General features: G+C 36.2%; 1 protein-coding gene across 1 annotated transcript in view; it reads left to right on the forward strand.

Annotated features, from left to right (window-relative positions):
• ESR1 (estrogen receptor 1) overlaps window positions 1-22,701 on the forward strand; it is a 114,480-nt gene that overhangs the window by 54,411 nt on the left and 37,368 nt on the right. The window contains exon 4 of the mRNA XM_009975677.3: window positions 4,333-4,668. Coding sequence (XP_009973979.1) covers window positions 4,333-4,668 — 336 coding nt within the window. The remainder of the gene's footprint in view (window positions 1-4,332; window positions 4,669-22,701) is intronic.

Genomic DNA, 22,701 nt, shown 5'->3' on the forward strand with positions numbered 1-22,701 from the left:
CCAAATAAGAAAAAAAAAAATAGCTGTGGTATTTAGGATTTCCAGAATAGTGAACAATAGCAAGGACATAAAAATATCTTGGCCCTTTCAGTTTTATCAAATAACCAGTGTTTTTTCAGTCTTAGTCCAAGAGAAGTGTATTGGGTTTTATCAAGTTTCTTCCCATTTATTGCAAACAATAAGCATTCTTTACTTGACAAATATTCCCACAAAATTTCTAATAATAAAGGAATTGAATAATTTTATATAAAACAGTTCATAGGTAATATATTTAAGTAGAATAGGATTTGAGATTATACGTATATCTTTAAATCTAGAATGCATATTTCTATGTTTCACACAGAACAAAGCAAATTTTATTCTACTTGGTCTCTTCCTCTTCTTTCTGCAATTATTCTTGAATATATTATATAATACTGAAGATATAAAGGTGGAGTTTTGTTCTTAGCAGTAGTTAGGAAGAAACTGGCTGTTGGATGGCTGAGAGTCAATATTTGTCCAACATATTCCTAATTTAGGATTTTTTCTTAATAACCTGGAATTAATTTTTTTTTTTTTTTTTTTTTTTTTTTAATCATATGTTGGAAAACACTAGTGAAGCATTTCATTTTGTTAACATTGACTCCATGGTCCATATGGAATTTTACTGCTGATCAGGTTCTACTGACTGGAGTATATAATTACTCAGCAGTTTTGAAACCTTCTTCCATATCTAAAGGCTGACTGAATTTATACATGAAGATTTGAAAATCTTGGCTTTTATAACTTTAAAGCTGAAATGGAAATTGTTTTAGAGCTTTTGCAAGATACATAATACTACCATTTTTGGTAGAATATTGTTTTTCATATCATTTGGAAATTCAGGTTCCTTTATTGGCTGAACTGTGTAATCAAATTTAATGCATTCATATATCTAAAAAATCCCTTACAGGATCATTGCACTTTTGGCAATGAAATTGTAGCTTGATAGAGTTGTCTTTTTTGAAATTAGTGAGTGTGCTTCACTAACATCTCTTTTTAACAGAGGTAAAATTTGATTAAGCTGAAGGAGATTTGGAGGCACTTGCATTTTTCAGAGATATTCACTCTTATTTGATCCAATATAATGAATAATAAAATCACTATGTTGCTTTTCCTTCTAGGGGTTAGGCGAAGAGTTGGTAATTATTTCTATAAATCTCTGATGAGTATGATGCTTATACAGATTTGAAGGCCTTACTGTCTGTGGTAATAAAAGCTGCTGATGTCATGCAGAAGGAATGCATACGCTGACTTTTTTTTTTTTCAGATCTGGTCTCTACAAAATCTAGTGTAGGCTTACTATGTTTAGTTGGTTGGGTTTTCTAAATCCTGAAATAAAAGTATAAAAATAGATTTGTGTGGGGCAAATCCTCCAAACTGGTTTTGTTCAACTTTACTCAATGAACCACTATTTTCAAGACGTAGAAAAGCTAGTGGGAAGCTTGCAGACAAATTAAAAAAACCTCACTATTGTTCTTTTTTAGAATCTAGTTGATTTGTAAATATCTGAAAGTGCTTATAGTTGCCACCTTCCCCCTGTTATGTCAAATTCTTATCACATCCTTGTTTTACTTAACAAGGCAGACCTGGAATGAGTAAAAAGCAAAACCAAAACATACTCACTCTGATATTCCAGTAATCTATGCCATAGAGACTTAAACCAAAGGTGCTTTATTTTGTGTTTATTAACCTTTAATGGATTATTTCCTCCATCAAATTTGGCCTACAGCTTTCTAACATATACCAGCTTCTAATGTATTTACACTTTCAGCTTTGTTTCTGCATGGTGTGAAAGAGAGCCTCTTCTTGTCTGTCCTATATTAGTAGAGAAGCATAAGTGTTCTTAGGTTATTCATCTTTGTGCTACTCCTGATTTTGTAGTCTTGTATCTGGCTTGCAGGACAAGAAGACCTAATCAATGTAGCTGTTCCTTGCACCAAACTTGTTTCACACTTCGGATTATTTTATTTGTCTTTCTCTTATCCCTTTTTCATTTCTTTTATATCTCTTTTTAAAATGGGAAAAACAGGACTGCACATTGTTCACTGTAGTGTGCTTCACGAGTTAATAAAGTCTGTAATTTATGAAGATGCTCTGTATTGCCTTCCTCTCCTACTAATTTCTAGACTTCTATTTACTTTCTAAACTAACTTCTCTGATGTTTTTATAGTATTATTCTAACCCCAAGATCTTGTTTCTTAATTATGTCAGTTCTGAGTCCATCTATTTATGAGTATGTTGAACAGTAAAGGCCCCAAGGATACTTTTTACTCTTCAAAAGGAAATTGCTAGATGAGCAGGTGTAGAATTTGGGATGTGGAAGTTAACAAATGCTTTAGTCTGTATGAACCATGTGGTTTTGTTCATATGATTATGTCTGCATGTTTCACAGGGCAATTTTAATTCAAAAACATTGCATTAATATAAAGCATACAACAAAAATGTTACAGATCATACATTCTATTGAGTATTCCAATGAATTAAACCATCAATAAGAATAACTCCAGGATGCATTTTTGCTAAAATAAATCTTGCATTTTTTGTTAATAGCAAGAATCTTCCCCTCCTCTCCTAAACAGAAGCAGTTTAGTGGTAGGAAAGATTGGTAAGGTTGGTATGGCTGAATGAAAAATAGAAGCAGAAATGCATTAGAGACTTTTGGCTTACAACTAGTTTAATGAATGTGAAAATGTAAATAAGTTAAGTAGTAGGAGTGATGAAAGATTTATTGAACTCGCTTTGTCTGGAAAGATTAATAGAATTAGATAGAATCAGGAGGCCAGTTAGATTTTGATTGAATCAAAGTACTTAATCTTCAAGTACAAATTCAGTGAAAATTTCACCATATTCAAAGAGAGAGGCAAACAGATCTAAAGATCTTCTCTGTTCCTTTGAGATTGGGAAAGGAGACCTGCTGATAAGATCCAATATTTATATTAAGGAATATTGGATGTGAGATGAAGATGCTGCTAGCAAAACCTGGGAATCTAAATGTCTAAATTTTTCAGTGTGAAAAAAGTGGAGCAAAGACTGTGTTTCCCATTCCTGGACCCATCTGAAAGACCTGTATTTATCGCTTGCAAGTGCTGTCAGTTCTCAAAGCCGTTTGTTTTTGTCTTTTTTTGTTTGCTCTATTTGTTTTAAATTGTTCTCTCTTCTTTGTTATTTGAACAGTTTGCTTCCTCCTTCTCTATAGATACTTCTTTTGATTTGCAATCTGGGACTAGTGCTACTTTTCAATATTGCACAAGGACTCCAGTATAAGCCCCATCATATGTTGCCTCCTCCTCATAGCTCAATTCCTTGTATGTTTTCCTTATTACGTGCTTGTCCCTAGCCCCCATTTGATGATTGATTTAAGTTTTTAAGTTAGCCTCAAAATGCCTGTGCCTCCTCCACTCAGAGCCAGACTTAATCTTCCCTTGATGGTTGGAGTCCATGTGGGCTTTATCATTATATTTTTCTTGTAACCTTTCTACAAAAGGAGATTTTGTTCCACTGTTAGGTCTTATGTTGTTGTTCTAATTGGTATGGCTGACTTAATAGTATCCCAAGGTTCAGGGTCATACAGTGCGAAGCACATTATAGAAATGTACAGTAATGACAAAGATGGTTTCTGTTGCAGTTATTACAGCCTTTTGACAGTAGGTCTCCCACATTAGATTCTGAGGTAGCAATTATCTTTCCTTTTCTTATTTCTGTTTATCTACTTATATGGCATACTTTATTGCTGTATAAGCTTATCCTATAATGGCAACTTTTCTGAAAGGTTTTTATGTAATATTTATGTAATTGTGAAGATCACAGGCTCAGTAATAGGATGATGTTTAATTAAAATAATTGGTGAACTTGAGCAAGACTTTCTTGCATAGTTTTTGAAAGCTACTTCTGTGATCCATCTGGCCCACCCAGATCATTAAGTTATCATTGATCATTTATAGAATGGTTGTCTGCTAGAGTTCAGGACATACTTTAAAGTTTGTGCTATAAAGAAATATTTGTTCTCAATTACTGACTTCCTTTTGTGGCGCTAAGGCAGCTATACAGTATCACTAGTCTAGAGTTCTGTGTAAACCCAACTGATTAGAATTATAGGAAGGAAGGCACTATTCCTGACACTATACTTTTAAAAATTGTTTTTCTCTCCAACTACTGATGTAATATTCCAGATACAGGAAGAAGTCTTCAGAAAATAAACCAAGATTTAATGATACTGAGTCTATCAACAGCAGCTGCTGATGGGCTGAAGCCATGTGTAGGTAGTACATACATTCAAGAAAAGGAGTTCATTATGTTCTTGTGTGTCTCTAGGAATCCGGAAAGACCGCAGAGGTGGGCGAATGATGAAACAAAAACGTCAGAGAGAGGAGCAGGATTCCAGGAATGGGGAGGCTTCTTCTACAGAGCTGCGAGCTCCCACCCTTTGGACAAGTCCACTGGTGGTGAAACATAACAAGAAGAACAGTCCAGCCCTGTCCTTGACGGCAGAACAGATGGTTAGTGCCTTGCTGGAAGCTGAGCCACCCATAGTTTATTCAGAATATGACCCAAATAGACCATTCAACGAAGCCTCTATGATGACCCTGTTGACCAACCTTGCAGACAGAGAATTAGTGCACATGATCAACTGGGCAAAGAGAGTTCCAGGTAAGGAAAAAAAGCCCCAGTGGACTATAAAAGCCTCTACATGACAAACCAATAGAAAAAAGGCATATTGTTTTCCACACTACATATTCTAATTTCATAAAAATTGTTCACTTAAGTATAATTACATTAAAAAATCACAAATTTTACGTTCCCTTGGTTGATAAAAAACTATAGTGCAATGTAAGTGATTTTGAAGAAATATTTATTCAAGAAAAGGTATTTCCCCACACTGTAGAGTGTTGGACAGTTCTTTAATTGCAAATCATTTTTTCAGGTAAAAACCAGAAAAATTAAAGGTTAAACCAGATTACTAAAAGCCAAATCTAATAAATTTGATCTCAACAAATTATGTTAATTATTTAGATCCCTTTTGAAAAAAGAGTAACTCTGATGTCTGTAATGTAAGCCATAAATTCAACATCACTAGTGAGCCCATAAGTATTAATATTATTTATTTAAATTCCAGGTTATCTTTTTGACCATAAATTACAGCTCTTCCATGAGTTTTGGGTTTGAAAAACAGAGCCAGAATAGCAATTTTTGTATGAAATTTTTTCCTACTGGAACTAGATGTTTTTACCTTTATCTTTTTGGTGCATCATGGTTGCTGATCTATGACTCCTTTTTTCTGGAAAGGAATTACAGAATTGTGGGAAGTATATAACATTTCTGGTTGAACGTATGTTACACATTCATTCATGTGGTTTAATTAATTTATATAAATTAAATGAGAGAGTACTTTTGTAATTAAAACTCATAATTTTTTAAAATTTCAGTCTACAAGACTACTTCCCGTAAGTTAACATTTAAATGTTTATTAGAAATTTTTTGCACATGCTGTACTTTTAGCTTTGTAAAAAATACTGGCATACACTATAATTTATACTTTATAATTCACCAGGATTCTGATCACTTAAATTTTTAGTGTAGCCATTTATTTCATTAGAATGATGTAGGTGGTTTTTAAAAGGATGTTAGAGAACACTACCACAGCTTTTACTCATATGGTGCGTTACGTAAACAACATTACACCTGGGTTCTGCTATTTTTCTCTTTTTCCTTCATTTAAACTTGGCAAGACTCTTCCTGGTAAATCAATAACCCATAAAATCTGAGTCTTTTCCAGTCCTCAGGGGTTCCCTTTTTACCACTTTTCACATGTCACTTTGTGGGCTCCAGCTATGATCAATGAGAACCTGTGTGTGCTTCATTTCTCATCGTATCTTACAAGAAATCACCTGAGAATTTTATTCTTGACAAAGTCACAGTGGTTAAGATTTGATCCACAGACTGTTTAAGTCAAGGGCGGGTTCTCCTGTTAATTTAGGTATGCTTTACATTCCTTTACAAAATGCTTTTGAAAAATTAATATATGTCCATAGTGTTAAAGCTATTCACAATCAAAATAGATAAATTCAAATTACTTTTCTACTGTTTTTAGAGGCATAATTACTCTAAGTCTGTTAAAATCCATTAGTTTACATTTAACATGAATATACCACATTCTAAATTCATAATGTTGTCCAACTGGAAACATTTGTCTTCTATGACATTTGATTTTAATAGCTAATGTAATTAATTAAAATGTTTTTAGATATAAAGCAACACTGTTAGGAATCTCAGATCTGGTTTTTATTCTTAAATCTCTGTAAAACTGCTTGTCACAAGATGATTACATCTGGTGAAGATCAAAAAACTGCGTGTTTTACCACATATATCATTTATTTCCAAAACAAGCTTCTGAAATTGGAAAATCAAATGTATAAGGTTATCAACTATTTGTGTATATCCAATGTATTTCACATTTAAATAGATGTGCCAGTTAATTGCCAGAACAGTTACTAAGGAGAAACTAAGCCAAATGACTCTACGTATATGCATTAATAAGTACTCTAACAGGTAAGGTTTGATATAAAACTGGTGCACATTGGTTAAAAAAAAAAAACCAAAACCACAAAAAATCCAGTCATAGTCTGATCTATTAGGCACTGTACAAACAAATATACTAAAGGAAAGTCCTAGAGCAGGAGGAGAGGTACAGTATGAACAGTTTGGGGATTCTGAAAGTGCTGGACACCTAGCTGGTTCTTGATATTGTGGCTTGGAGGACAGTATGCATGACCACATGCAGAAATTAAAGTATTTTAGAAAGTTGATTTAAAAGAATTCAGGCTCAGTTGTTTACCTACCTCTAAAATTCAGTCCTCCGAGAGTAGGATTTTTAGAGCTAGGTGCTTAAATCTTTTTTTTTTTTTTTTGGATCTCTCATCTGGTGCCTAGAAAAGGTTGAGTGGTTGCTGATATTAAATCTTAGAAGTACTGATCACCTTTCAAGGATAGGACGTTTGCTTGGCTTGTTTGACTAAGTTTTCTTCTGCTGGAATGTACTGGCAATAAATGTACATTAAGAGAAATGTGTCTGGTAATATAAGTCATATTTTCACCTTCACAGTATGTTGTCTTTGAATGATCCATTATTACTAGGAATTATACAATACTGCTTAATTAGAGAGGATTTTCGTATACTATATGCATAAGCAGAGAAACTGAAAAATTTCTTTCTGTTAGGTGAAGTATTTTGTGCAACAGCATTGTGGAATTCCACTCAGTTATATTCTCAGATAATTTACTAAGGTTTGAAGCTTCAGAATCAAGGGTAAAACCATTTTTTTCTAAAAAGTGAATGTGCTTTTTACCAGCAGAAGAAAGAAGTTACAGGAAACAACCTCTCCTATGCACACCTCTCGAGCCTTGGGAGAATTGCACAAGTTCATTTGTCTAAATGCAGGCACTTAGCTGATGGAAAGTAAGGAGCAAAGTCAATATGAGTGGCTGGGTTGAAAGTATATTTGTTGGGAAAGGAAGAAATTTATATTAACAGAGGGGAAATGAAATGAGGATACAGCTTACAAGTAAGTGTAAGGACTTTCAGGGACATGTTTGGAGTTTGTTTTGCTGTGTAGGCTTTAAAGAGGGAGTGTGTCAAAGCAACTAGTTAAAGGCATTGTTTTGGTCATCCAGTCTTTCTGATGATGTAAATAGGTGGGCATGGAAGAAGAAACAGCTAATTAGAAGATATACTAAATAGAAGTGAATCTATTCAACAAAAAGACCTAATGAAAATTAATTTATGATGGCTTGTGTAGTATAATGTAGGCAGAGGTCTGTTATAAAGACATGTTGAGGTTAATCTCCAAAATGTGGTGAGTATCTTTGTAGACATGCCCTGATTGGGAAAGTGAGTGGTCTAAATCTTTATTGCAATTTGTTCAGCATTAGTTCAAACTTGCTTAAATTGACTCTGCAGTCTTAGTGGTGTTAACAAATTGCTGGGTAAAAGAGAACTTGTGGAAGCTTCTTGTCCATAACCTTTAAAAATTATCTTCAATATTTAAGTACAACATGATTGTTAACTGAAGTCATAACAAAGTTCTCCCATGACAATGTAATTCATAAGATGCCAAGTGCATAAAAGCTTGTTTTATTTCCTTTGAAACCTTGGCCACTAATACAAGTGGGTTTGCCAGATTACATGAACAACTATCTTGTACAGTGTCCTATGATATATGCAAAAAATTCATATGCCCCACAGGACTTGTTCTTTTCATAGCCTAATGGGAATTTTGGCTTATGTCCTCCCAGATGGCCTCTGTAAGACACCCATGGTGCCTTCTGATTACCCCAGTCAGATGGAATAGCAAGCAGCTGCACATAAGGCAGGTGCAAATAGATAGTGATGGACTAGACTTTACATACACATGTAAATTGAGGATTTTACCATTTAATTAGGACAAATGACTAAAAATCACATGTAGACAAGGTATCAGCATTGATGAATAAAAAGTTCTGCACTTTTCTGAATCACATATTCCTGAAAGATATGGCTTTCTATTTTCTTCTTGGTTTACATAAAATCTTGGGGATGTAGTACCACATTCAGTCTCATAAAATGAAGGTTTATAGTTTAGTGAATTTTCATCATGGTCTTTGATGCAATGAGCAAAACCATTACTTTGCTTTTCTACAGAAATTCTGGAATGTCAAATGAATTAAATTATTGTATTTCATTAACCAATTACTCTGCATATAATTTAATATCTATATCTGGAGTACTATATTCTCTAAAGGAAGCTGGTATTTGCAGTATAATCATCAATATTTTTTTTGTGCAGAAGCTCTTCAGATGGTAAGAAACATTATGAGTTTATACAGGGAGCTCATAGTAAAGAGTGTAACTTTAAGGAAATATTGTCACAAACATGAAATCTTTGGCACTGCCACTACAGTCTTGTATAACTATTTACTACCAGTACAGTAGCTGTACAACTTAATAGCCCTAAAATGGTACACTGGGCATACAAGCTTTGAAGTTTTGAGATGATTCACGGTGCTGTACTTATTTTATGGCTTCATGAACCGAGGAGATAAACATTTTGGCACTGATTTTTTTATTTCAAAGCCACAAAGTTGCTATTTTCTTAAGATATTGTTTTCCTATTTGACCTTCTAAACTGTTCTGTTTGTTAAATTAGGAACAGTGTGTAAAGAGGCCAACAATAGCCACAGTTTTAACAGCACTTCAGCGACACCAAACCTTGGAAAAAAAAAAAGTCAGCTTGCAGTGTAATGAAATAAGTCTTATACAAAAGTGTTGTGTGTTAATAACCCTTTACCTGAAGGACAGTTTACAGAGCTTCTGAGTGTAGTGATCTTGCTGACAATAATTTAAACTTAGCTTAAAAAAAAAAAAAAAAGAATGGCTTGCAATTCCTGTAATAATTTTTAATAAATCTTCCAAAATATCTGCTTTTTAGTTTCTTCTCCTTTGACTAATGGGCTTTCTGTGGAGGACTGTAAAATGTTATTTAAAAACCCACCCCTCTGCTTATCTGTTTCATCTATTGAAATGATATTCTAAATTCTCCCCTGACTTCATAGGGGAAAAACAGGAAGAAAATAGATCCGCAAGCAAAAGAGAAATTATAGCAAGCATCTGAATCTTACTCTGGCTCAGTCCTGGGCCTCTTACACATTTCTAGGGCTGCTGCTGAAGGACAATGATTTGTTCAGGGACATTATGAAGCAGAAGGGCCTGGTTGTTGCCCGTTACCACTGCCACAGGAAGAGCCTTGGGATGTTGTCTACTCACTAAGGCTAATTCTGTAGCTTTCCGGTTTTATTTCTTTGTCCAGAAGAAAGAGATTCTGAAGAATAAGTCAGATGGTGATGTCGTTATGTGAGTGCATCTGCTTGAATCCCTTTTAGCAACATTCTGTGGCCAAAATTAAAAGCTCTACTTCATATGTGAGGTGATGCTTCATTCAAAAGCATGATAAATGTCAGTAATTCTTTCTAATATCACAAAAATCCAATGTTAGAGTAATTCATAGAGAGTGCTACACTGTCTTTTCATTCACAGTGGCAGTTACTTTGCATAGAGAAGTGACTGCCAAAATCTATTGAAACAAGCATGTTAGCCAACCTTTTAGCCTCCTTGAATTTAAGAAAGTTGTAATAAGATACAAGTTTATAAACAAATATAGAATGAGAGTGACTGTCTTATGTTGCGTAACTAGTTGTTCTCTGTGCACAGGACCAAAAAATGTCTGTAGTCTTTCTTCAAAGTAAATTAGTTTCTATTAAGATGGAGGTAAATATGTGTAACACACTGTGAAAATTCACTTTTTTTTTGTTTTATTTCTTCAGATAAAGTGTGTTTTGCATATTTAGAAGATAAGAAATACAGCTAAAAACATTCCTCATAACATTTGTTCAATAAATCAATAACAGTTGGAACCCCAGTATTTATTTTTAAATCCTATAATATTTGTTTTCCCAGAGATGTCTTAGTTCCCTTCTTTGTTTGTGAAAGTGAATAATTTGAAAAATAATTAATACAGACATCCAAAGCCATCTGCTTATTAGCACAATAATTATGTCCAACTCTAGGTCATTTTTGTTTCTAAACATCCTTCTTTAGAGTGGTGAACCTCAAATACATCTTTCCATCTAAATATCCCTGAACAGAGTATGTGCTGAAATTTAAATGTAAATCTGAAGACAAATTTAGCCTGTAAATTTTGCTTATGTACACAGTGGTTTTAAAATCAAGACCCAAAATGTTATTACAAGGCCAACTCTATTCAAAACTTCCCAGAGTAAGAAATATTTTATTTCTAAAGTTTTGAATTTTGAGGCTTTGCGACAAGCTGTCTCAAAGAACAATTGTCTTCAGTAACCAGAACTGACTTACTGTAAGTAATCTTGTTTACCTGTTTATCATAAGGCGGCAGATGAGAAACAATACCTAACAGGTAAGAAGGAGCTAGCATTCTTTTAAAAAGAACTACTTATATGTTGGAGTTCATTGGGCATTAAATAACATACAAGTTCATTTGATAATAAATGTTTGAAGATGAAATTCTGTTAGTCTTGGCAAACAAAGAGACAAGAATGAACATCCACAGTAATAATTTTTATATTTTTAGCCAAAACTTAAGGAAATTAAATATTTAAACTGTAATATTTTATTTCTAAAATAAATGATCCTTCGTAAAAATATTTCATGCTATTTTTCTTTAGCTGATAAGTAATTTACACTCTTGGATGAACATATCTGTCTTAGAGTCTTCAGCTCTGCTGAACCCTGGAGCTTTCCAAGAAATTCTCATTAATTTCCACTCTAAGTAAACAGTAAGTAATGATCCCTCCTGATTTATTTATTTCTTAAAATAATTTACAAAAAGAATATGCAATTGTTGGAAAGCACTGAAGCGATATGTATGTGCATGCACACATATCCATTGTTCTCTGTTCACATAATTCACATAAATTGGCCCTTTTTACTTGAAGTTTAATAACTTCAGCCTAATTCTTTTAGTTTCTCTCCAGTACTACATCTCTGAGTACAGTCAGCTGTAATTCTAGTTTAGAGGTTATTTTAATATCATCTGTATTAGTTTTCTGTTTAAATGAGTCATTTACCAAAATCTCACATTAGATATATAGGAGTTTTTAAGTTACATATAAATAATTAGGAAAGATTTATTGCAGATTCTTCTGGATAGGCTCTTACCCTGTCTGCATCACTGCAATGGTGCATTATATGGCACATCTGTTATGCAGCTCATTTATTTTCTTTGATTATCAGTCCAGGAAATGAACTATGTGTGTAAAAAGTATGTTGTTTTGTCTGCATGTTAGTTATGGACTATGTGAATTTAAGCTAGTGAAAGCAAGTTAAAGCATACCCCACAGTGGAATGGGGAATGAGAAATCTGCAATTGCCTTGTTCCTCCATGAGTTTGTTCTCAGTTAAGAGGGGCCATAAGAAAATATTGACCTCTCTTCCCTATGGAAAGTTTTGTTCCTTCTAAGAAACGTATCTGTCCACCATGGTCCTCAGCAGGGAGATGGAGGTGAATTATTTGTCATTGCAGTTAGCCTCTGGGTCTAGACCTAAAGCTTCTTAAGCTTCTTGGAAAGAGGAGTTATGGAAACAGGAGGGAGGAATTAAGATCTTGACTTTGACTCAGTGTCCTGCTCCCTTTCCCCACCTGGGAGGGGCACTGCTCAGGATGTCACAGGGTACCCAGCGATCCTCCTGGGTATCTGGCATTCTTTCTGAGCAGGCTCACCTCAGAAGAAGAAAATGCATGTTTGCAGAAATTTCTTTGATTTTTGTCTCTGTAGCTTGAGATTTTTGATCTGGAGTTCTTTCAGTTATTCCAGCAGGAAGTCATTAGACCCAAAATCAAGGTTAATATATAGACAAGGGGAAAAGTACCATTCAAAATCTCACTTAGACTCTAGACTAAATGTGTTGTGTTCCCTGTTAAATGACATTCTGGAGTGTTTGAGGTGATTTATAAAATTAAAATTAAAGAAATCTCATTTTACTTGATGCACAAAGATAGGGAATGTGGCATACTAAGTTAATTAGAAAATTTTCAGACAATATTATATCTTATCAATAGCCCAATAATGAAGCATCTTCTGCAACAGCTGCTGTCCCTCAGAAAACACGGCTGCAAATAAAGAAGTGGCTATAGAAGCTACTTACAATTGAGCCAAGTGTTTACAAAAACAGTCTCTAACTGGGTATGTTCATTGTATGAGAAATAACCAACCAAAATAAGGTTGAAATCGTAACATTGCCATACTAATATAAAATAATATAGTAGTAGTGCATCTGACCTATTTCAGAAATCTTTGATTACAAAGGTAACATTTGTAGCAATACATGAGTTTCACATACGTTTGTAGGATGCACTTTGTGGGACTTAGTTTCACAAATATTTCTTCCAGTTTCAGTGTCAGCTAGAGCAGTTCCTACCTTTCTGCTGCCCCCTGGGATGGAGCAGCTGTGCAAGTAGTGGGATTGATCTGGGTTAAAAGTAAACCTTGTGTGTGTGTGTGTGTGTGTGTGTGTGTGTGTGTGTTTTGGGTTGGCTATGACTTTTGTGAGTTCTGCAGTCCAGTTTACTGCAAAACAGTTGAGCCAGCTGAAATGTGAGGGTGACAGTATGCCCGGAATGTACAGAGAAATATAAATATGAGAGTGCTAGAAAGAAATATTCATGTATCTGTACTGTCAGTAGTAACATACAACTCTAACACAAACCTTTTTCTAATTTAATTTCTCTTTATTTCTACTTCAAAACAGAGGCCTTTTTCAGTCTCTCCTGTAACAAAAGGCAAGAATCTTCTAGTTACTAGTAGCATTTACAGCCTTTGTTCTCTTTGCTGAAGTAGATGTTGTATAGCTTCTACTTTGCATATTGCTGCTTGATCTGTAATATGTTCTGTAACGCTATGCCAGAACTGTGAGGGGTTGGAGAATCAAAGGGCAAAGGAAGAATGGTAATTTCCCCTCACTCAGGTTGCAGCCTGGTTCATAGATGGTCTGTAGTTTGCTTCCATCCCTGGGGTAGAAGAGATTTCCCAGGAGGCAAAGCCTGACTATTCATTTACCTGTGCTATTTGGAAGACAGAGGGACCCTGGGGCTTTCTTTTTGCTGAGTTACCTTGTGGTTGATTGCCTGTTCTAGTGCCTATTTTTCGGAAGTTGTTCTTTTCTCTTTGTCTTCCAGGAAGGCAGTAGATTATTTGGGAAGCTCTTTGGGCCATGTTTGCATTGTACAGGTAGTAAATAGTGACCTGAAGCAACAGAAGCATGTGGCAGACTTTCTGGAATCAGCAGCTGATTTTTATTATTCTTCTGCAGGGTGCAATTATGCAAGGTCTGTGAAAAGGGAAGTTCTAGTATATTTTATTCAGCAAAGGTGGAATTAACCACTGGTAGTAATTGGTTAATGTCTCACACATTTTAGAACAGTATGCTTGGGCATGTTGTCAGCTGACAGAGAAGAGCTTGTCCATGAAAACCTAGCATATTTATTAATGCTACGTGTGGCTTCATTTTTTTCCCCACTTGATATTCATATAAACACAGCTATGGAGAATCACTGACTCTGATACGAGTACCAAATGCACTTCCCGCCCACCTCCTCTCCCCCCAAGTACATATGTAGGATTATGTTCTTTTACACTGGGCCTTTTGGGAAGAATGTTGCTTTACCACCGGGAAACACTAATTTTGCTCCTGGCTCTGCCAATGTCTGCCTGTGTTAGTTTTGTATAACTGTCTATAAGCTGCTACAGTGTATCGATCCCTAAATTGCTATCTCAGGACTTTTATCTCCTGCATGGGAAAACTGTGAAGCATGGTAAACACCCCTGCTGCGAAAAAAAAAAAAAAAAAAAAACCAACCAAAAAACCGTTAATTTGAAGATTCTTAACCTACAGGGATAATTACTATTTATATATATATATATATATATGATGCTCATTATGCTCCTGTTTTATGCCTCGCCAGTATGCCTCTCTTCCCAAAAATGTGGCTTATATCTTGCAGACGTTTTACATGATACTTTATCCAGCTGTTATGCAAAGCTACCCTGAGAAGTGATCTTTGATACTGCTAAGTATGCCTAAGGAAAAACTAATTGTAACTAAGTCTGAAATAATGCAGTATATTAAAATAGGTAATTGATTTGAAATCAATTACATTTCTCAGCTTTCTTCTCTATTTTTGTACCTTTGGTTGACTCTAAGCAATTTTTTTTTTTTTTTTTTTGAAGGGGCCACTTCTAATCAAATGTTTGAGAAAGATCCTGACATTTGAATGAGATACCACCAGACAACATAAATATGTTTCCCTTACTGTCTTATTTCAGCAGGCAGTTCAGTCAGAGTGCTGTTTTCTTCAAACTCCAGATGTGGCTTTTTGTACCTTCTTTATTAGTAGTAGAGATTCTGAGAGATTTTAGTAAAACTCTATCACTGCAGTCTGATGAATTCAGATCTACTCTTCTTCAACTGACAGTGAATAATTGTTACCATCTTTTCTAGGAGATATTTTATTTAAAATAATGTTGTGGAGTAACTTTTAGTGCTGATTGCAGGAAGAGGGGTGACAGAGCTATCAGCTTGTCAGAAACTGCTCTGAAATAATTCAATAGATGGTTGCCAGAAGTAGTTCAGTATAATGCTAATGAGCTGGTTTCCCCCTTCTTAGCAAGCTGCCAGCCTGACACTGTGTCTCTTGGCTCTGAGTCTCTCAGCAGGTTGATAATACCTGATGTTTATGGGGGTAGGACTATATTTAAGTGTGTTCATAGATGCTTATAAACATACAAGAGCTGCAGAAGTCTATATCAAGAACAGAAGAACCTTCTGGATCTCATCAAATGTGGGCAACAGCATTTGGCAACAATCAGATGATATTTGCTGCCTCAGGGCTCCTACACCAAACGCAGTTATTCTGCCTCTGAGGATAGGAGCCTTCAGCCTGAAAAAGTCTTTTATATATGAACCAAGTTGTGCCTTGAGGGTCAGTATGGTGATGTTAACCATAAAACATTCTCCTAGTTTATGTCTGAACTGTGTGAAATGGCTCTATTTCCTGATCCAAGCTAAAGGTTTTATTCTCATCCACGAGGAGTCTGTCAAACTCACATTCGGTATGCAGGGGAAAGAGAAAAGAAAAAATAAATCAATTTTTCTCTGTAATTACAAAGATGAAAGCTATCACTTAAAAATATCAAATTACAATTCCAAGGGAAATGTGCTGAATTTTAAGTTACACATTTTTCTTCTAATCTTTAATTTCTACTATGGTACTCATTAGAAAATATTACTGTGATTTTTTTTAATGTAATGGAATTCCATGCAATGTCCCAGTCCTGACAAAGGATGACAATTAGGGTTTATAGGTCCAGATACTTTGTATGAGTTTGTACACTGTCCCAAAGCTTTTCAGATGTCTCCATCACAGTTGTGTGAATAACTAATTTTTTGTTTCATAGCATATCTGAACATTAAAAAAGAATAATTTTCACTTAATACAAAATGACATTTTTGGAACTTTTTGCTAGATAATAAGCTTTTTAGGTGAAATGAAACATTTTATTCAATATCAAAGAATATTCATTAAGATTTCAAATCTTTTAGTCACCTGTTTAAAATGAAAAGAACACAAATTTGGAAAAAAGGGTCCTAGATTTTCTGCAATTTGCGTATGTTTCACAATGCTGAGTAGGAATAGATGCCTGGTGGGGTGCTGAAAAGCTGGAATATGAGGAAACTGAGATGGACATTCTGTGTTCCCTGGTAGAAAACAGACTGATTTTATTTATTTATTTTCATTTTGTGAAATCTGCCATGTTCTCCAGAGTGTTTTACACTCCTCAGCCTGTCACTTTCCAATGTAAAATGCTCTATCAGAGTGCTTCCAGCCAGCTCTAGCTTTAGCATATGTCTCAGCAGGCAGTACAGGAGCTTGAGTACAAAGTGGTGGTTCTCCAGTGCAACACTCGTGTTTTGTACGCACACCTGAGCCTGATCCATGCAACATGCAGCAGTTCCCCGAGGTGCCTGCAGCTCTGCAGATGCAAGGTGCCTTGGATTTGTTATCCATTGAAAGAGAGTGTGAAGGAAAAGGAGCTTCAGTGAATGGTGTGTTTTAAATGTACTGCTTACTAATTTACTAGGTTTCCCTGGAAAAGAAAATGAGTATAAATGGCCAGCTGCATTCCAGTTTCTTGCTTTCCATGTAATGTATTCCTTTGCTCTGTCATATGGTGACACTCCCACACAGCTGCTAAAATGCTCTTGTAGTGGTTAAAGGAAATTGCTGCAATTAATTTTGCTGTCTGTCTTCTCTTTGATGTGTCATTACAATTTCTTATATAATTTTTCAGAGATTGGGTTCTGTTCAAAACCAGTCATGTAGGGGTGAAAAGGAGGGAAAATAAATATTTGAGCCTTATTTATATACGCTTGTTTTTCTGTTTTGCTGTAGGTACCAGCCAATGTAACGAATATGAAACAATACATATACACACATAGATCCTGTTACTCACATACAAGTGCAATAGACAAAAATAAGACTTCTCCAAAAGTGACCAAGCTGAAGAAATAAAATGGATGCAGGTGCTTTAGTCAGGCTAGTTTTATTTCCATGACTATAAAGAATGACCAGACCATGAACTCTGAGGTTATGCTTCATTTCTCGGGTACAGCACATTATGTTCTGAGCAATTTCTATTTGTAGTCTTGAAGCAGTTTCAATCTTCAAGTTCACTACAGACTTGACAGTTTTTCCCTCTTTTCCTTGGGTTGCAAAATAATCCTCTATTCTGATAGTTCCAGATGCTGCTGCAATTAATGTTAATTGGTTCAGTGGTGAGTACAGTAGATCCTGGTATGGAATAGACTGTGGAGCAGAAAGCTTAGTGCTTTGTTCACTGGATTTTATGAATGAAGAAGGGGAGAGGGTAGCCCTCCCAATTTTATGATGTGAAAGTTGTTATCACCAAAAAAAAGTTTGATTAAAAAGTAATGTTTCTCAAGCTTCTAGTCAAAGGTGGAGACATAAACTGAAATTGTGAGATTTTAATTCTTAAAGACAAATGAAATTATTGGAAATAATCAGAAGTATAAACCCAGTATTTTAGGGTCAGTCAGAAAGAATAGTGTTATTAATCATTAATTTCAGCTTCTAATTCCTTCAATAAATAAAAAAATGTTAGTTTAGAAGAGTGGCTGAAGCTGATCACTGTTTGTGTTACCTTGAAAAGGTAATTTTATCTGTTTTCCAAAATGTTCTTGACTGTGTTGTGATGACCTTCAGGTCTTTCATATAGTTCTTATAATTAGTGGAACAAAAAGGATTAAAAAGTAGAATGATGGAGATATTTTTATACCCTCACATCTATGGATAAAATGAGGTGCAGTGAAGCAGAAGTGAGCTCCCTGTGGTAGAGTATGTCTCCAGGCTCACTTCAACCAAGTTTTGTCCACTCGCCACGCCTATCCCGCCACCCTTACAGCCGTTAGACCGTGCGACATACCTGCATTGACTTTGTCCACCCACCCGGTGTTTTTTCGGACCTCCCTCCCCCTCGCACGGTCAGTCTGGCAGGGCCGGGGTGGGGGCCAGGCACAGCACGCCATGCTGCCCGGGCCTGCAGGACCCCGCCAAAACACCGCCCGCCTTGCTGCTCTCGCCGGCCTCGCTGCGGTGCCGCCCGGCCCGCGGTGCCTCTGCCAGCTCAAGGGCTGGTGGAATTAGTAGAAGGATGTAGCAGAAGCATGTAGGTGCACACTGTAAAAGAGGAAAACCACTGGGAAGTCTCACAGGTTGATCTTTGGTTTTAAAATTCTCACCTGAAAACTGTGTGCTGAAGCAATCATCTGAAACCTCTCAGGGGCATGCCGAGGTCATTTGAAAAGCTATGAAAGAGTCTACTTCAGTCTGCTTCCTTTTCCCCCCTTCAGTGACTATGTGTTTTCTTAAAAACTGTGATTGCCTAAAGAGATTGCTTAAAGAGTGATTGCTTAAAGAGACCTTTTGCCTCAAATGATTTTTCTCAACAGCCACAAAACCATCACTTATTTATATTTGATTTAGGTTGTGATTGGAGCACAGCCTGGTACTTTAGTAAGGAGGTCAAACAAATGCTGAAAACCTCACACTCTCTTGGATGCAGCTGAACACACAAAAAAATCCAAGTCATGCTGGACATGACCTCAAGTCTTGGGGCAGGTTTACACAAAGCATAAACCACCGGAGGTGGTTGGTGCTCCCTAGCTGCCCATCGCTATCCTTTCATGCTCTTCCTTTTTGCCAAGTTATTTCATCAGTTGGCTGAACACTTAAACCAGGAGAAGAGATCATGAGAGTAGGAGCCCTAGTGGGGCAGGGAGAGGAAGGAGGGGGAAGAATGAGGTAGAGGACAGTTTGTATTTATGAGTGTCTTTTGAGTTTGTAAAAGTCAGGCAAGAATGCCTAACCAGCTCCATGAATAATTTTAGCTGGATCTGGTTTTGATGGAAAACATTTTGCATAGCAGTGACCTCTTACAGAAATGACAAACTTAAAAAAACCCCTCAAACCTACTTGCAATTTCCCTGAGTACTGGTATAAATTTAACATGATGTAATTAACTGTTACAGAGACAATAAAGAAAAGTTGTATTACTTCATACTGTGTATCCTGTCAGCAGCTAATAAATTTTGCATAGTATCATTCTTCACCTGTGCAATGAAAGTTTATAATAGATAAGTTATTATAATAGATAAGTTATAATTATAATAGGTAAGTTCTCAGTATGCAGAGAATGTCCTGTGCATTTTATTTGCAAGCCTGAACTCCCTGAGAAATAGCACAGCTCTCAGTGGTAGAAGAACCCTGAAGTAGCATCTTAGTGTTGTGAAAGCATAGCCTGAGTCTCAGATGTCTGGATTACAGTTCAGGGATGAAATATAATTAACATGCTTTAAATAAATGTGATACAGTTCTGTAGGAATTTGTCATGGAATCATGAACATCAATTTTGTTGATCATTTTAAGTGCTTGGTTTTGTACAGAAAATATGTATATACATGTCTCCTTTCACTAGCAAACTGGTGGGCAGCCTTCACTATTAATAATCTTATACAGTAGTTGTTATTTTTATAATTATTAGTAAGATTTGTTGTTATGTTAACAACTTTCAAAACTGCTTGTTTAGAGCAGGAAGAAAGCCCAGGCCTAGGATTTTTTTATATAGGCAGTTATCTTGTCTAGATTAGTGAGTGTTTTATAACCAGTTAAGAATTAATGCTTGTTTAGTTCTCTGCATCCAGGTTTTCTACTCTAAACACTCTAAACAATTTCCCCCTCAACTCTAATTTGTTAAGGTTTTCTTTCCTTTTTCTCTGTAAGAAAAGTTCAGTTGCTTCTGTTTTGTTTTGTTTTGTTTTTTTTTTTTTTCTGTTTTGTTTTTTTTTTTTTTTGTTTGTTTGTTTGTTTGTTTGTTTTTACCTTTTTACTGATTTACTGATTTGCAAGAAACAGAGTTTGCACTTGAACTCAGGGAAGCTTCTCCACCCCTAAGATTTTTGTGGCTGAAAGAACCAGAGAGTGTGCTGAAAGCTTGCCACACCTTTGTCCTAATCCCACCTCCTCCTGGATGAGGCACTTAACCTCTCTGTGTTCTATCTATAAAATACATTTAATAATACTTAATAGCTTTACTGCCCTTTGAAAATGTAAAGTGCTATGTGAGTGCCGATTAGTTTTATTATGTTCCCTGATGGAAGACCTCAACATATTTGTGTTAACTGGTACTGCTAATGCACTTTCTGGAATAATCTTTGGTTAACAAAGTGAAACAGTTTCAAAATAAAAAGGGTGTTTTAGTCAAGGCAGACACAGTGACACATAAGGAAAGTCAGGACATGAAAGCACTTAGCTTCACTGGGTAAGTCTGTGCTGTGTGTCAGCCATGGGCTTGGGCCACAACGCAGCCCAGCTTGTCTTCTCTCCAAACTGCGTCTCTGTCAGGGAGAGCACAGTGAGGAAGAAACCTCAAGCACTGGACATATGGCCTGACCATCCACCAGCATAGGACAGATTTTTCCCAGGCAATCAAATCCTGCAGAATAATTTGCTTGGGCTGCTGTTCAGTGAGAACTCACTGTCCCCCAAACTCACAGGAGCATTCCAAAACAAGAGGCTGGCTCCCAGGCTGGTTGTTCCCCCAGCCCCCCTATGCCAGCACATGGTCCATGGTCCCAGGAGCAGTGCCAGACAAGCTTGTGCTGCACTGTGGACTTCTGATATTTCTCTCAGGCAAGTCAGCAGTCTTTCATAAAAATGCGGCAAGGATTTGTCAGAAGAGAATGTATGTTTGACCAACAGTGATTATCTGTCACTACTCCTGAAGAGTTTCCACAGCCTTAAATCCAGATTGTGCTTGGTGCAAAGTATTGAATTTGAGTTGGTCAACTTCCACTTGGTTAGCTTCTTTACAAGCTTACTTTGGCATAGGAAATTTGAAATAGGACAGTATTTATTAGATCTGATGTATGCAGGGTATATATGGTCATAGTTTAAACTAGTGTGTAACTGAAGAGGGAGAGAGAAATTCCTGTCCTGAACAAGGCATTGACTATTTGGACCAGGAATGGCCTCAGGAACCTCTTAGTCTCCTCATCCTGAAAAGGTATGGACTGGACAGACCTGAAAAAGTATGCACTGTTTGTGCAAGCAGAAAGTATTGAGTGAAGTCATGATAACTTTACACATTCCTGGAAAACAGTTGAAACGGTTCCTATTTACCTGAGAAATGCATCTCCTAGAAATGGGATCTGAAATAAAAGCAACAAATGTGACATCCCTGCAGCATCCCACTCTAGGGACAGCATCAGATGGGGAGTTTGGCCGGGACAGTACACCCACCAAACCATAAAGCAGGTGTTCTCAGATAAGCTCAGGGAGGATGGAAACTTTCTGAGGTAGCAAAGGGCAAAATCTTGCTTGATCTTGACTTTCAGTGCAAATACAGACCATGAAAGCAGATCCTCATGATCCTTCTGACTTTTTGGGTTTTGTCCAAAACCCCAAACATCCCTAACTTGTATTATGTTTACACCTGTAAATTGTAATTGTTATTTTCCAGAAAGCATTTTAGAAACATTAGAGCTGAAAAGGGCAAATGTGAAATAAAAAATTTAAAAGGAATTAACAGTAATTAAGAGCAGACGCTGTCCTCTCTGATCTCATCTCATTTAATTTCTGACAGACTGTTTAGGCTTAGAGGAGACCGTGTATAAGTTTGGCTTGGTATTCTGATATATTATAATTATACAAGAAGTGAAAATAGAGAATTTTGAAAGAGCAGAAAAAGTATTTAGAGTCTCTTACAGCTGTGACATTTGCTCTGTGTTTGTCTTTCAGACTTTCCTCCCTCAAACTCAGCAAACTGTAGTTAAATTTTTTCTGACCTCACCTACAGAAACAAAAGTAATGTCCCTTTAAAAAAAAATGAAATAATTAGACTACATTTTTAGCAAAATATTTGCATTGAGAATGTTTGATTTTAGAGATTTTTAATATTCAGTCTTCAAAATAGGTCTTGATTCAAAACACTGGAGTTGTGTAAACAATTAAGCCAGTATGTCCACGTCATACTTAAAAACGCCCTCAGGAGGGAGAAATTAATAAAAGTTTGTTATAATTTTAGTCTGAAGATCTGTGCAAAGTAGAAATAAGTAGCACTATAGAAGTAGCTGCATGAATGCTGGGACTCATGAAAAACAGTGTTTGTGATTGTCCGATTCACTTGTCCTTGGACTCTGTTTTGCCCTGTTGTTATTGTGTACAGACAAGGCTATAGACAAGGTGAAATTTTTAGCCACTTCTTGGCTTTTAACCACCTGTTAACTAAGAGGTTTCAAGGATCACCTCTAAGGGCTGAAGAAGCTGAGTCATCCATGCAAGTTCAGACCAAAATGTTATCTTATGTTCTAGTTAAATGCGTAGATGCAATCTCACCTCTCTGCTTGAGGTGGAGAGGTTGAGCATGGAGCTTGTTGCACAACTGCAAGCATGGATTTCACATCTAGATCAGAGATAACTGAGCTATTGGTCCTTCAATGCGCTTTAGGTTAGGAGAAGCAGATGCTCTTTTTCCTCTTCCTGG

The sequence above is a fragment of the Tyto alba genome, unplaced genomic scaffold, assembly GCF_018691265.1.
Source record: "Tyto alba isolate M040663 unplaced genomic scaffold, T.alba_DEE_v4.0 Super-Scaffold_22, whole genome shotgun sequence".
In the NCBI taxonomy this organism is placed as follows: Eukaryota; Metazoa; Chordata; class Aves; order Strigiformes; family Tytonidae; genus Tyto; species Tyto alba.